Here is a 15,404-nt window from a genome sequence, read left to right on the forward strand (position 1 = left end):
TAAGTGCTTTTGTCATTTAGAGTGGCTTGTTAAAGGTAAGCAATATTGGTTCAGTTTGATTTTTCTGTTTTTTTTTGTTTGTTTTACACAGCTGGATGGGTCAAAGTCTGAAATACAATGGGAGAAGCAAGAGATGCTTGTAGAGAAGCTGCAAAACACATTCCCTAGCATGGATAAGGAGGTGAGTTTGTTTTCTGGTGGCAAATTAGGTTTTGATATCTGAAGAGCACTGTATCTGTTCTTGAAGTCCAAATGAAGCAATCCTTACACCAGCTGCACTCTCAGAAGGAGCCTGGGGTAGGAAGGTCTTCACTGTTCCTGCTTTTGGAATGTATTTTGCCTTGAAGTGAGAACAGCTGGAGATAATCAAGGCTAAATGGTACTTTTTGTCTTTAGTATTTTGGCCCTGTTGGCAAGCCTGGCATAGGGAACTTGAACCTATGATATGTTATGATATGATATGTTATGTCTTCCTTTTTTCTTACTCTGTGTGCTGTGCATTAATTTAGTACACAAAGATAATCATAGCCTTTTAATGCTGTACTTGAAATTACTGGAAGCAAAGTTTGCTTGTTCCTAGCCTTCAAAAATGGAGTGCAGGTCTGTATAAACTGAGGGTATAAAAATAAACCGAAAGGCTTTCTACTTTTGATTTCTTCTCTTTTGAATCCTCACACTTACGGGGAGTTTGGGGGTGGTTATTTGCCTTCTGCAATTGAAAGTAAGTGTTAGTGACTCAATGTCTCTCTATAGAGAAATACACTGTCTGCTTACCTTATCATAAAGCAAAATTTCTTGTTTTCTAGGAACTGAGAGATGTACTTCGGGAACATAACTGGGTGCTTCACGAAGCACGAGAGGCCCTGAGAGTTTTTGCAGGAGACAATGATGGTAAAGACAGATTTATAATCCATTTTATCCCAAGATAAAGCAAACAGGCTTGCACTGTAAATCTTTTCCCATGTCGAGCAGTAATGACCCCGCTGCACTACATCTTGAAACTTGAATTAATATTTGAAAGTAGTATTGCAGGGAGGAGAATAGAGGTAAAAGAAGGAAACTGGATATTTCTCTACTTTACAGTATCTTTTTTTTTAACCTTTTTCTCTATAAATGTAGAAATTAGTATCTTTGCCTTGCTAATATAGACTTACTTATGAGTTTGCAATTATCTACATCATAAAATATATTCTGAAATGTATTAAAGCTGTCAGTTGTTCCCATCCTGCTTGCTTGCTTTTTTCTTTTGAGTAATTTGTTAATCAGTAATTGCCAATACTTGCATCCTTTTAAAATATATTGTAGTGTAAAAATATATATAAATAATTATATTATTTTAATTATTATTTAAATTAAATAATAATTATATTAATAAAATAATATTATACATATATTAAAATAATGTACTGCCTTAAATTATTTAACGCATACCAGCTTTTATTATTTATTATAATGCATACCAGTTCATTAATTGTGGTGCAGAGTAAAATCTATAACCCCAGGAAAATCTGGGCAGAAGACCTTAAATACTATTTATTGAGTTGATAACTTCAGTGTTACACAGCTGTCAGAAATGCATATGTTTTGCTATATCAACTCCTTCAGTATTCTTGGGATTAGGATTGTATTCTTAATTCTTTCAAGAGGTGGGATGCTATCAGCATGCATAAAGTTGGTTCCTTACCTTCTCAATAATTAGAAGGAAAAGCTTGGGGATTGGAGTGGCTCAGAAGAAAGCTGGCACTGGGCAGAAGAGAAAGCAGTGCACATGACATGCAGAGAGGGGGGAAAGCCCACAGCATACAAATCCTTCTGAAAATGTTTTCTTAGAGCTAAATAATTTGTATCTTAGTTCAAGATAGTAGAGTTGTTTTAGTTGACAAAGTTCTTCCAGTTTTTTTAACAGTTGTTTTTTTTCTTATCCCATCTTTACTGCTGTACTGAGGTGCAATAAAGTGGGAAAGAATTTATACTTCTGTATATGAAAGTAGGTTTGTTTACTGAACTCAGCAGAACTCATTTATTGGCCGTTGGGCAGAGTGGGACCAGTGTCTCATTCCAGCAATGTTACCAGAACTCTTAAACTTATAGAAGGCTGCTATTTTTCTGAAAGAGTGGCCAAGCACTGGAATGGGCTGCTCAGGGAGGTGGTAGAGTCACCGACCCTGGAGGTGTTCAAGGAACACTTGAATTTTGTGTTAAGAGACATCGTTTAGTGAGTACTATTGGTGATAGGTGGATGGTTGGACTGGATGATCTTGAAGGTCTTTTCCAACCTTGGTGATTCTGTGATTCTTACCTCACAGCTTCTGCAGCTCACACATGTAACATCTTGTTGCTCATTTATATTCTAAGATACTTTTTTAAAAAAAACTTTGTAATATTTGAGCAGTGTAAAAATTAAATGTTCACCTAATCATAGTTGAGATTGTTCATGTTTCAAACAGGATGGAGTGGTATTTACTGCTCTTTTTCTTCTTTTGGTAAGACTTCTTGTTGAGGCATTGTGTGTTGAAATGAAACACAGTTTTAATATTTTAATGCAAAATTTTAGTTTGGAAGAACACAGAGTTTTTATTTGCCCTCAACCAATATGTGGTGACTTGTTGCCTTCTCTGTATCACATCTGTAGGTGTGGAATTTCCTTCCCAAAGTGAAGTTTCTAACTGGACTGAAGTCTCTGCAAATAGCAGAAGCGATAAGAAGAAGGTGCAGCAGAAACGGAAATTTTCTGGGAAAGAGCAGAACTGCCTTAGGAAAAACCATAAAGCCAAAGCAAATGTTTGGAGCACTAAAACAGAAGTACAAGACTCAGAGGATGAGTCAGCTGCTGAAGATGGTGGTAGCTCTCTTGACGAGGACTATGGCAGTGGCGATGAAGTGGTAGAAAATGTATACAAAAGTAAAATCCTAAGTTTCCTGCAAGATGCTTCTCCAAGTGAACTCACTATGATTCCCCAGTGTTCTGAGAAAAAGGTTCAGAAGATAATAGCGCTCCGGCCCTTTAATAGTTGGGAAGCTCTGGTAAGTCTGCATTCTTGTTTTAACATCCCCAGCATGCCTAGAGTCAAGGTGTCTTAGGTCTAGAGAGGCATAGATGGGAGGCCTTAGCCTGATTAGGCTAAAATGCTATGTTCATTGTAAGCCAATAGCATTTCAAACAGTGTCATATGACCTAAATTTGAATGAATTAAGGGGTGATTTTGCTGAAAAACTTAAGCTGATTGGCTGACATTACTGCCACTCACTTTTTAGCATAGAAACTTGGTTGATTTCACTGCAGTAGAAGAAATTAGAGCTTTCATTTAGGAAGGAGGTGTTTACTAGCCTGTTCTGAGCTGCTTTTGCTGAAAACCCATGAAGAAGACAAGAATGTGGCAGAACTTTTACTGCAGCCTCTTCAAGGGTAGCTCCATTACTTAAGATTCCAGCATGATTATTTTTAGTCTCATACAAGAAGCAGTTGTCGTCTCTTTTGCTCTATTTTTTTTATTCTACTGCAGCTTAGTTTCTAGCATGGTTTTGCTGGCTAAGCAGTGCAGCCATTTTTTTTTTTAGTGGAGGAAACTGCTGTGTTTTTATTAATAAAGGTAAAGCACCAGAAGGATAAACTACAATCCACAAAAGAAGGGAAAGCAGTAGCGCTTGGTAAGTAGATTATCTGTTGTCACTGAGATGTTACTTTGAAGTGTTTCCCATGGGTTGCTTGTTGCCATCAACTTTCACGCATTTCAGTTAACTGCAAGACATCAGACCAGATAGAAGCAATGTTTTAATATGAAATCTGAAGTGCTTTACAGCAGACTGTCTTGGTGAAGTTATTACTGCTTTGGATTTTAAGGCAATAATTCTGTGTAGGCCCTCTTAAAGAGTAACTGATACGTTTTTTTCATCAGTAAGGGTTCTGAAACCACCCCTATTGATGTATACAAGATGTGCTTGTATTATTTTAAGAGCAGAATATGATTTCATCAATATTCCTAAAACAATAATACATTATTTGGTGCGTGAACTGTCTTACCACAAAACGGTAAGGGTTGATCGAGAAACTTAAGAAAACAAAATCACGTTTGTACATTGTGTTGCAAAAGGGGGAGATAAAAAGAAGGATCTTTAGGAAAAAAAAAAAAGAGAGGTACGGATATTTTGCAAAAAAAATCCGTTTTGCCTCAAGCCTTTGGCTTCTTACAGAACATCTGTCATATGGCAATTCCTTTCTAAACTTGTTGGGTTTTGCCTGAGCTTAATTCTCTGCAGAAATATTTGCTACAGGGCTGTTCTCTTTTTCTCTGTGTAAAATATTTAACAGATAAACTGTATGGGCCTGTTTGTGTTCAGAATCTTACTTTCCTAAAGGTTGCTGCTGTCAGCAACTACATGTTTATGTAGTACTGTGAATACTTGCCTGGAGTAGAAATGATTTGCAGCAGATTTTAGCAGATGTTTAATGTCAGCGTTACTTAATTTTTTATAATGATCCAGTAGCACAGTGGCCCAGCATTTTTTTTCTCTTACGTCTTAATGGAGTAGTAGAATAATGTAGAGAGTTGGCTGTTACAGTGTTTAAAGAAATTGGCTTATTTTTAAGGTTTTTTTTTTCCTTTAATATGAAGGTACCTGGAACTTTTACTTTTGTAACAACTTTATAAAGCACTAAATGATGTTACTGTTCTTCAGGAGAACTGAGAAAGATCTTAGAGCTCTCATCTGAGGTGACGATTGATGTCATTAACAGGGAAGCCTACATTTCCATAAATTAAATGGCTTATTCCAGGAAAACTTAAAATACCATTTTCTTTCTAGACAAAACTTTTAAGTTGCACTAAGACTGTTACTTATTCAGATGGTTTTAAAGTTTTCAGATGGATTTCAAAGTTATAAAATCACTGAAAATTCTTGGAATTGCTTAACTTGTGTTTTTGAGTGGATTTTGAAAGCAGATGTTTAACTTGATTTGGTGATACTGCTTGGGTATTTCCTTGGGGCTTTAGCTGTCTGCTTCTTCATTTATAGATCAGTTGCTTTCTGGACAAGTACTTGTGACCTCCTGTTGATTACAGTGTGTACTTAAAGAGAGTAGGTAGTAGCATCATACATTGGGATACGTGATCCTAAAAAGCACGTGTTTGAGTCTTCTGGTACTTGTCTTCACAAAAAATCACAAGAAGTAGAACCATGACAAAACATGGATTTATATAATTAAAGGACTGTGAAGCTGAAATTAGTAATGTTGAGGAGCTGGTAGTATTGTTGAATCACAAAGCAAGCCACCTCTTTTGATATTAAAGACCTCATGTGAATTAAATGATGCCTGCATCTTTCAAAAGAAAACAACAACAATAAAAAAAACCAAGAACACCTGAAAATTCTTAAGGAATTAATGGAGATTAAACACAAAACATTATGTAGATGTGTAGGCATAGCATATGTAGTTTGTTTCTTTGTTTTAGTTCTTACTTTCCCCCAGAAGACAGTCTTGTCTATTGCATTCTGTACACTGCAATACTGGATGAGCTAGGACCCACTAAGAGATGGGAGCTCCAGCTGTATTGTCATTTTTCATTATGCTTGGCTCTACATTTGTGAACTCTTACAAAACTCAAACTAGCCAAAAAATATATATATACAAATCCAGAAATCTTCCACAAGAAGAAACTGACTGGAAGCAACAAATGCATCAGGTTAGAAATAGACACTGGTCAAAATGGAGTTAGGGTTTGTTTATCAAGGATGAGGCTAAGCAGTAAAGTAAAATCCTGAATCACCTTTAAGTGTAGTAGAGTAAACTGGAGCAGGCTGTGTCAGTGTGGTGTTACTCGGGCTTTGGCTCGACTCTCCTACAGGATGTTTCCTCAGGCCTACTGTGGAAGATTGTATCTGTGATAGCCTCAGAGTTTTGGACCTCCTTTGAAAAATTCGTGGAGTTACAGGAGTGAGAGCCCATGGTAATGCGGAGGCCATCCACGAATCTACTTGTGTTCTGAGTGACAGCACATCTCTGTTTTTCTACATGTAAACCAGTGGCTGGAGTGTTTCTTGTTGTAACTTGGAGATGAATGTTAATACTCTGACATGAAGTAATTCAACTTTTTTTTTTAATAGCAGATGGCTTCAATCTCCACACATTTATTTATAGATTACGGGATTTATGTTTATGCCAACTGAAGCTTTAGGCACCAAAACAAATGTTGAAATTTCCTAATGGCCTATTGAAAATCATGTTCTTTGCAATTCCTTATTAGAGGGTGTCTACTTTTTTTGCCAGTGTTGACATGTGTGCCTTAGCCTGATTTAACCTATGACTATTGATAAACTTTATGGATTTTGTTTAAAATAAGCAAAACCTGAAACAAACAAAAAACCTGAAACTGTGACTGAGAGCTGTCAGTAGAGGGCATTGCTGTCACAGGAGTTTTTTGGGGTCAAACCAAGTACAGTCCAATTTAACTTATTTTGCTTTTTCACTCTGAGGTATTGATCTGTTACTTAATGTGTAATAATTCTGTGATCTTTTTTTATATTTAAGAAAGGAATTTTAGGAGAATCTGTTTAAGTCTTGGGTTAAATTTAACACCTTTTTCTGAATTTTTATCAGGTACCTACATGGAGATTAAGTCAGATTTAGGAAAAGAGTGGCACAGCCAAAAATAATCTTTTGTATGCTGTGGGTGGACAGGGACTTGCAGCAGCTACACAAAGCAAAGTGATTTTGCTCTGGCAATTTTAAGTAAAGTTAGGGAGAAACTTGCTGAAAGCATCTGGCAGTACAGCTTTATAAAGCTTTGTGAACAGAAGGATGATGGGTACAATGCTGAGAGTTGCAAACCAGCATTTGATCTTCTGCTTCCCTTTATCAGATGATATTCATAGTATTTTTAAAAATATTTTTTGTAGTTTTCAAAAATAACTAAGACTGCTGGCTTGTCAGAAGACATTGTGTGGAACTGCAAGACCCTGCTGAAGGAGAGAGATGTGGTTCTCAAGCTCATGAATAAATGTGAAGAAATTTCAAATAAGCTGACAAAACAAGTAACCAAGATTACTGAAGATGGAGGATGCAAATGGAACATAGAACAACCCTCCATTCTGAACCAGAGGTATATTTTATTTTATTTTTACGTTTGAAGGAGTCTTGGATAATAAGCTGTGTTTGAACTCCAGGATTTTCAGTGTTGTTCTCTGTGAAAGTGCAACTGTAAGTCTCACTCATCAGATCTTGGGAATCTTGCAGTGCTTGGGGGAATGCAATAAATATTTTCAAGTTCATCAGGAAAGCTGATGAGAAGTATTGTGAATGTAACACAACGATGCAATGATTAAACCATTCAGTTTTTTTCTGAATGTAGGATTTTAAGCAATGGGATCACAAGTTGTTCTGTTTTTCTTTTTGAAAAAAAACTGATAAAACCAAACCCACCACTCTAAAGGGGATCCTTATATATCAAGGATGCCAAATGGCAGTTAATCTATTGCTGATAACCTTCAAGTTTGCTCACTGAGGACCTTAGTCAGGAGGCAGATGTACAAAATGATTTTGAACTCTGTATCTAGTGGGAGCGTGACATGCAAAAGCTCCAGTGCTTCTGCATAAGGCTTACTGATCCTGAAGAAAGTACACAGAGGCAAGTTACTATTCATCAGTTTAGTAGAAAGGTGTTTGTATTACTGGAGGCAGCCAGCTGAGAAAGTCTCCCCCAGGTCCTCATTATTGGTGGCAGCTGGCTGGCAGAGTGTCTGCCCTGGGGATTCCCCCAGCAGATACCAGTGGCACCTGGCCAGCAAGGTTTCCACACAACCTCTTAGTACTGCAGCCATATATGTAACAGTGGGAGACGATAAAACATCATGGATTGGGTTAAGCTAGGTCATTCACAGAAAGCAAGGATACCAGGTTGCAGCTACAGAGCAGTTTCTTATGAGCAAATTTCTTCTAGCTACACGCAGAAGCTAGAGGCAGTTTACTTGTGTTCCCAATCTATAATCAGCCCTCTCTTGCAGGCTAGTTGTCTGTTCAGGCCATGATCTGTATTTTTCCGTGCATGGATGCAGGAGCATTTGCTGAAGGGGAGGATTTATTTTAGGCACGTAAACTGGTAATAAGCTCCAAGAGAGTATTAAAAATGATTTAAAAGTAAGAAATGTATTGTAATATTCATTTTTGATTGTTCAACATGTGTAAGAATTCCAGCACACTGCTTAGTTCAGAAATGCTTTCTGATATTCAGCTGACTGATGACATGGGTTGGAGGTGCATTTTCACTACACCAGGAGATTTGGAGTGGATTAAAATACAAGCAATGTTAAACATGCCGTACTGTGATAAACATAAGTTTAAAATTGTGTTTCATAGATAAATAAACGAAAGACAGCAACATGGTAAAGCTGATATTCTTCTGTTTTCTTTTTTCAAGTTTGGAACTCAAGCCATACCAGAAGATTGGTTTAAATTGGTTAGCACTTCTTCATAAACATGGACTGAATGGTATTTTGGCTGATGAAATGGTAAGTGTGAAACTGATTATTTGACAGTTGGTAGAAGTACTGGAGATATCTTAGTTATAATCTGATTCTCCAGAATTTTAACCGTCTATTGTCAGTGTATCCCTCATAAGTTTTCTAACAGGATTAAAACCAGGAAATTTTACAGATTTGAGGTTTTGAGTGCTAGTTGCTTTTCATCTTGTGATTTAATGTGAATGAACAGATTGGTTTGCTTCACTAAGACTTGGACAGAGTTTCTTCCATACTTTTCATGCTAGTAAGCATGACCTCAAGAAAATTTTCTGGTAGCTAAAATTAAAACTTTAAACCCCTGGTATAAAAGACAGATGAGTGAACGTTGGCAGAAATGTAAGCTTATTGCAAATAAATGTGATTTCCATATTAAATCCCACCTCAGAAATAGCTAGAATCAGTTGCATGATCGGTTCTTATTGAAAGAAATGATTAGTTTCCAAATGAGCTGTTGTCTGAACATCAGTTTCTTGAAGCTTTGAGCTGAACTAAAATGAAAAACTTCGTAAATGAAGTAGGTGAATCACTGATGCTCAAATATAGTGCTGAAAAGGCAATTAATCATGACTGAAAGAATTGTCTTCTGAAAACAATGCTGTTTGGCAGAATGATTGTTCTATGCAGATCTGTATCTTCAGTTATCATTGATTATGGTGTAATCATCTCAGTAGTATGAAGCTGTTACATTCTGGAGACTAAATTTTGTTTAATTGGATTTGTATTCTTGTAGGGCTTAGGAAAAACAATTCAAGCTATTGCATTTCTGGCCCATATCTACCAAGAAGGTGATAGTGGTCCACATTTGATAGTTGTGCCAGCTTCAACACTGGGTAAGTTGCAAGTCTCAAAGTTACTTGACCTTAAAAAAAAGGAAAAGGAGAGAAATTGTGGATGGGCTATTAAAATTAGGATAACAATTTAAAGAAAGAAAGCTGTGTTTTCTCACAATGCTTTTCAGCTCCTTGAGGAATTTGAAATGGAATGCAAACTGTAGTGCAGGTATGCTTGTTATAAATTAATTAGACCTTACATGGATTTCTTTAATATATTGTGTGTGATTCACAAGAAATAAAGCTGCTTGTTACAGTTTGAACTTGTTTAGCTAAGTCTTTTATTTACTGAACATTGGCTGAAATTCTGTATCTTCAGGCTGTGCTTAGATTTAATTTCTATTGCATTCAAAACATTCAGTGCCTTTTTCCTCTTTGGTTCACGCAATATTTTAAAGCAGATCAAAATCCTAAAATGATGAGGCTAATAGTGTGTTTTAATTTTGTATTTTGATTGTTTAATGAGATCAATTAAAAGTGCAAAGAATATAGTGGAATGAAATACTTCAGCAAGGCTGATAAATTTTAGGATAAACTAGTTCTCTGGAGTTAAATTGGATTTACTGAAAGACTGTGAAAAAGAGAAAGTAGCAAGTTTGATTAGGAAGAAAATACTGCTCTGAATTTTTGAAGCCAATAATATCTTACATTTCTTCTAACACATCAAAAAAGATTTCAGTCAGATCTGTTTGAAAATGCCATTATCAGTATGCTTTTAAAACTCACTAGAATCCATTAGTTTTTTTATTAACTCATAAAAATGCGTACAATTTTAAAACCTGAGGTGTGAATGAGGGTGCTTTTTTTGAAGTGATACGTAGAGACTCATAAATTGTAGCAGCAACTGTGGCTAAGCTTTTATTATTCCATGCTCTAAAGCACTGAATAATAGTAAAGTCTGAAAAGTACAGTCTGCCAACAACTTCTCAGACTTTTCTGTTGGAGGATCCCATCATCCCCATACTTATATTGTTGCAGACCTAGTAAAAACTCTGATTTTAATAGGAGTTTAAAGCATGAGCTACTTAAGATAGCAAGAGTCATATAGAAAAGGTTTGCTTATGTTAAACTGCTGTTTTTGAATTGAAGAAAGCTTCTGAATCCTTTTGAAAGAGGAGCCTTTGGGGTCTGATGGTTGCTTAGCTTCCCTAAATGTTAACAATTTTTCAGCATTCGGAAAGATAATTCTTAACATTTGGGAGAATTTTAAGTTATTTGCTTTAAAGTCAGGCTTTAGTTTTAATGCTGAGGTGGTTTTGGAATTATGTAAAGCGTGAGAAGAAATAACTTGGATTTTTTTATTGATATTTTACAGATAACTGGATAAGAGAAGTTAATCTGTGGTGTCCTGAACTGAATGTCCTTTTTTACTATGGTGAGCAATGTCATTTAGAAATTAATCCACTCATACGGTTGGTTGCATGTTCAGCCTCAGAAAACATTAATTGCTCATAGAAGCATTGTTTTTAGATAATTGTTCTTATACAGGAAAACAGCATTAATTATATGTATATAATCTTGATTTTAGTATGTATTTAGATTTTATATGCATATGTAGTTGTACTCTTGTTTTTCATTCCATAGGATCCCAGGAAGATAGGAAACATCTCCGGGCTGACATTAGTAACAGAGTTGTAGATTTCAATGTCATTGTAACTACGTAAGTACAGTAATAAAAAAGTAAAGGAAATCTAGTTACTATCTACTGACCTCTAGTGATATAACAAAATTTGATCTCTGCCAGTTGTATTTCACTAAAGGGCTTTCTTCATTCTTTCTCTGTCTTGTTTGGCAAGAGGTAAAGCCTATGGAGGTTGCTCTTTGCAGTATCACTGAATGAGGGAGGTGCGAAGTGTGCTTTGCCAACAAAATTCATAGAATGAATAACTAACAAGCAATATTTAGAATGTGATAAGATGGAAAAGGAATTTCATCTTCTCCAAGTAATGATAAAAAGGCTTTTATTAATGCTGTAGCAGATAGTGTGCATACTTTCTAATAGGTTTGTATGGATTTTTGTAAAGTCGTATGAATAACACTGGCTTATCAAGTAAACTGTAATTATTTGACAATATTAAACTATGTTGTGATTGATTATTTCTAGACAGTTTTACTTAAGGCCTCTGCTGTTCTTTTCTGTAGCTCTTAGAATTATACAGAATGTAATTTAGTTGAGGGAGCGGTATCTTCATGTTAAGTTGCGTTTAATGTTTATTTTGTGATTTATTCCTCTGACAGGTATAACTGTGCAATTAGCAGTTCAGATGATCGAAGTCTGTTTCGCAAAGTGAAGCTTAACTATGCAATTTTTGATGAAGGTCATATGCTCAAGAACATGAGCTCTGTACGCTACCAGCAGCTTATGAGAATTAATGTAAGAGACTTGGTTGTTGAGAGGAGGGGGTGGAGGGATGACTCCCTGGGGTTTTTTTCTGTGTTATCCTTATGGAGGGAAGGAGTTTATATGCACATCATTTTTGAGAAACTACAGTATGCAGGTGGACATAAGCTTTCGTATGGTTTTAGGAGTTTATCCTGTGTTGTGGTCTCTTTCAAGGGGATGAGTTTCTTATGAAATGTAGATGGATTTGCATCGGTACAATTGTGGTAGTGGTTCAGTTTCAGTATTAAGCAGTTTTCCAGTCTTTACTCGCAGTAAAGATGGTAAAATTGCTGTTCTGGAAACTAAAACAATTTGTGCTGGAATACTGTAGTATTTAAGAATGTATTCTGATAGGTCTGTACTAAAAAAGCAACTTTGAAATAGCTTTTTCTCGAAGTTTGCAGCCTATTCAGTGGCATTTTAAAAGATAGATTTGGAATAAGAAGTAATAATAATGAATAAGAAGTAATACGATCGCTTAAATTATTACTACTTATTTTTCATATTTTCACCAAAAGCATTTTTAGGAAGTTGATGTTTAAGCCATTAAATTGTCGCTTGTACTTGCAGTTGAAAACGTGTGCAAATTACTCTTTCACCTTAGAAAAAACAAAATATGTAGGCAACAGTTACTGCATTAATTTTAATTAGGGGGAAAAAAAAAAAAAGCAAACAACCAACCGAAAGCACAATACAGACAGGGAGGATTGTCTTGCATCTGGGCTAAGCTTCTTGAGTAGTCTTACACTGATCTAAGGTCAGCTTTGGACAGATTCAAAAGCATCAATTATTTCATAAGACTTAAGCGTATTTAAAATTTAAATAGTTATAGTTTAAATCAAGTTCATGTCAGTTCTCAAGGAGTGGTGTTTCACTTTCCAGTATTAGTTTATTAGTTTTTAACACGTTCAACTAGTGTTTCTCACTAGTGGTTTGTTTTTTTTTTTTAATTTGGGCAAATAGGCAAAGCATCGTTTACTGCTAACGGGAACTCCAGTTCAGAATAACCTGTTGGAGTTGATGTCTCTCTTGAATTTTGTTATGCCACATATGTTCAGTAGCAGCACAAGTGAAATCCGAAGGATGTTCTCTTCAAAAACAGTGAGTGTATATTCTTTCCTTGAAACTAACTTTTTTACTATATCACTGCTGCTGCCACTTGCTTATCGGTACCTTGTAGAAACAGGTAGTGAAAATCTAGAAAATGAAACAGTAAAATAAACTATTTCAAGTTAACAGATACCATAATAGGATGTCTCAGAATGCTAACTGTCCTGTTAGATCTGCCTCTTCTGGTTGAGTTCTCCATCAGCTTAGAAATTGTACGACAGTGGTGTTATTGCTGGAAACTTCACCCTGTAATTGAATTCTTGCAATATTTTCCATAGAAGGCTGCTGAAGAACAAAGCACATATGAAAAGGAAAGGATTGCACATGCGAAGCAGATAATAAAACCATTCATCTTGAGAAGAGTAAAAGATGAGGTAATTATTTATTTTTAAAATAATGGTTCCTTGGTATCAGAAAACCTCATAATCTTTGAGGCTTGTGGAATTTTATGTCAAGTTTCATCAATGCTAATTTTACATGTTTCTCTAGGATGAACAAGAATCTTGTTACTCTTCATCTTGAAGTTTGCAAGAATGTGACATGCTGTGGTAGTTTTGGATTTCAATGCTCAGTATTTGTTTAATGAAGCCAGGAATTTTAGTTAGGAAAGATCACTGAAAGATTATCCTGTGCACTAAGCAGACATCAAGTGACTTCATTGTCAATTCTGAAAATTTCACTTGTTTGCATCCACTAGCACATGTCTAAGGCTACTGTACAGGGACTGGACTTGCCCCTTGCAATGCAGAGAGAGGTCTGGGACCTGTTATCCTGCAGACCAGGTACTACTGGTCATGTGAGATCATAGAATCATAGAATCACCAAGGTTGGAAAAGACCTCCAAGATCATCCAGTCCAACCATCCACCTATCACCAATATTTTCCACTAAACCATGTCCCTAAGTATAGCATTTAAACATTTCTTGAGCACCTCCAGGGTCAGTGGCTCCACTGCCTCTCTAGACAGCTTTTTCCAGTGCCTTTTGGAGTAGTATTTTTCTTAGTGTCCAACCTGAATCTCTCCCCTCTCAACTTAAGGCCATTCCCTCTAATCCTGTCAATAGTTACATGGGAGAAGAGGCTGACTCTCTCCTTGCCACAACCTCCTTTCAGGTAATTGTGGAGAGTGATAATGTTTCCCCTGACCCTCCTCCAGACTAAATAATGCTAATTCCCTTACCCACTCCTCATAAGGCTTGTGCTCCAAGCCCCTTACCAACTTCATTGCCTTTCTCTGAACACACTGCAGGACTTCAGTGTCTGTCTCACAGTGAGGGGCCCAAAACTGAATGCAGTACTCGAGGTGCATCCTCACCGGTGCTGAGTACAGAGGACTGATTTCTTCTCTGCTCCTGCTGTGAAAACACTATTTCTGGTGCAAGCCAGGATGCCATTGGTCTTCTTGGCCAATTGGGCACACTGTTGTCGTATTCAACTGAGCGTTGACCAATACCCTCAGATCTGTTCCCTCTACACAGTCTTCCAGCCGCTCTGCCCCAGGCCTTTAGTGTTGTCTGGGGTAGTTATGGCCAAAGTATAGGATGTGGCACTTGGTCTTGTTGAACTTCATCCTGTAGGCTTCAATCTAGCCTGGCCAGAGCCTTCTGTAGAGCCTTCCTACCCGCAGGCGGATTGGCACTTCCTCTCAAGTTGATATCGTTTGCATACGTGAGGGTGTGCTCAGTCCACTCATCCTGATCATCAATAAAGATACTGAACAGGTTAGGCCCCAGAATGGACCCCTGAGTAACACCACTCATGACCAGTTGCCAGCTGGATGTAACTTCATTCACCATCACTCTCTGGACCTGGCCCTCTAGCCAGTTCTTTACCCAGCAAAGCATGTACCTGTCCAAACCATACGCTACCAGCTTCTCTGGGAAAATACTGTGGGAGACAGTGTCAAAGGCTTTGCTGAAATCTAGGTAGGTCTCATCAACAGCCTTTCCTTCAGTCACCTGACAAATCACTCAGTCATACAAGGAGATGAGGTTGGTCAAGCAGAACATGTCTTTCATGAACCACTGCTGGCTTGGCCTGATTCCCCGGTTGTCCTACACATGTTATGTGATCTCCCTTATGATGATCTGCTCCATAACCTTGCCTGGCACCAAGGTCAGGCTGACAGGCCTGTAGTTCCTTAAATTCCCCTTATGACCCTTCTTGCAGATGGGTGTTATGCTGGCAAGACTCCAATCCTCTGGGACTTCTCTGATTGACCAGGAATGCTGGTAGATGATGATTGCCAAGCTGCATTCCAACTCTGCCAGCTCCCTCAGAACCTTTGGGTGCATCTCATCTGGCCCCATGGACGTGTGGCAGTCCAGATGGAGCACTAGGTCTGTTTCCACCAGAATCATGGGGGGGTCCTTCCTTCTTAAGAAGTGACCAGCCTTCCTGGACCCCTTTGCCCTTCAGGTCTGAATCCCAAGGGGCCCTCCTTATCAGTGTCCTGAGCATTTCAAAGTCCGCCCTCTAGAAGTCCAAAGTAGCAGTTTTGCTGCACCCCCCTTTCTGACTTCACCACCAGGAATCGAGAACTCTACCATTTTGCAGTCAGTCTGTCC

The 15,404-nt window shown here is 37.4% G+C and overlaps 1 protein-coding gene across 2 annotated transcripts in view; it reads left to right on the forward strand.

Annotated features, from left to right (window-relative positions):
* SMARCAD1 (SNF2 related chromatin remodeling ATPase with DExD box 1) overlaps positions 1-15,404 on the forward strand; it is a 41,153-nt gene that overhangs the window by 19,779 nt on the left and 5,970 nt on the right. For both annotated transcript variants that reach the window (XM_031607430.2, XM_031607431.2), the window contains exons 7-17: positions 92-181; positions 807-891; positions 2,633-3,024; positions 6,895-7,097; positions 8,412-8,502; positions 9,245-9,344; positions 10,660-10,719; positions 10,929-11,004; positions 11,583-11,718; positions 12,691-12,828; positions 13,116-13,211. In XM_031607430.2, the coding sequence (XP_031463290.2) occupies positions 92-181; positions 807-891; positions 2,633-3,024; positions 6,895-7,097; positions 8,412-8,502; positions 9,245-9,344; positions 10,660-10,719; positions 10,929-11,004; positions 11,583-11,718; positions 12,691-12,828; positions 13,116-13,211 (1,467 nt within the window). The remainder of the gene's footprint in view (positions 1-91; positions 182-806; positions 892-2,632; positions 3,025-6,894; positions 7,098-8,411; positions 8,503-9,244; positions 9,345-10,659; positions 10,720-10,928; positions 11,005-11,582; positions 11,719-12,690; positions 12,829-13,115; positions 13,212-15,404) is intronic.

Source organism: Phasianus colchicus, chromosome 4 (genome assembly GCF_987193195.1).
Source record: "Phasianus colchicus chromosome 4, bPhaCol1.hap1.1, whole genome shotgun sequence".
Lineage (NCBI taxonomy): Eukaryota > Metazoa > Chordata > Aves > Galliformes > Phasianidae > Phasianus > Phasianus colchicus.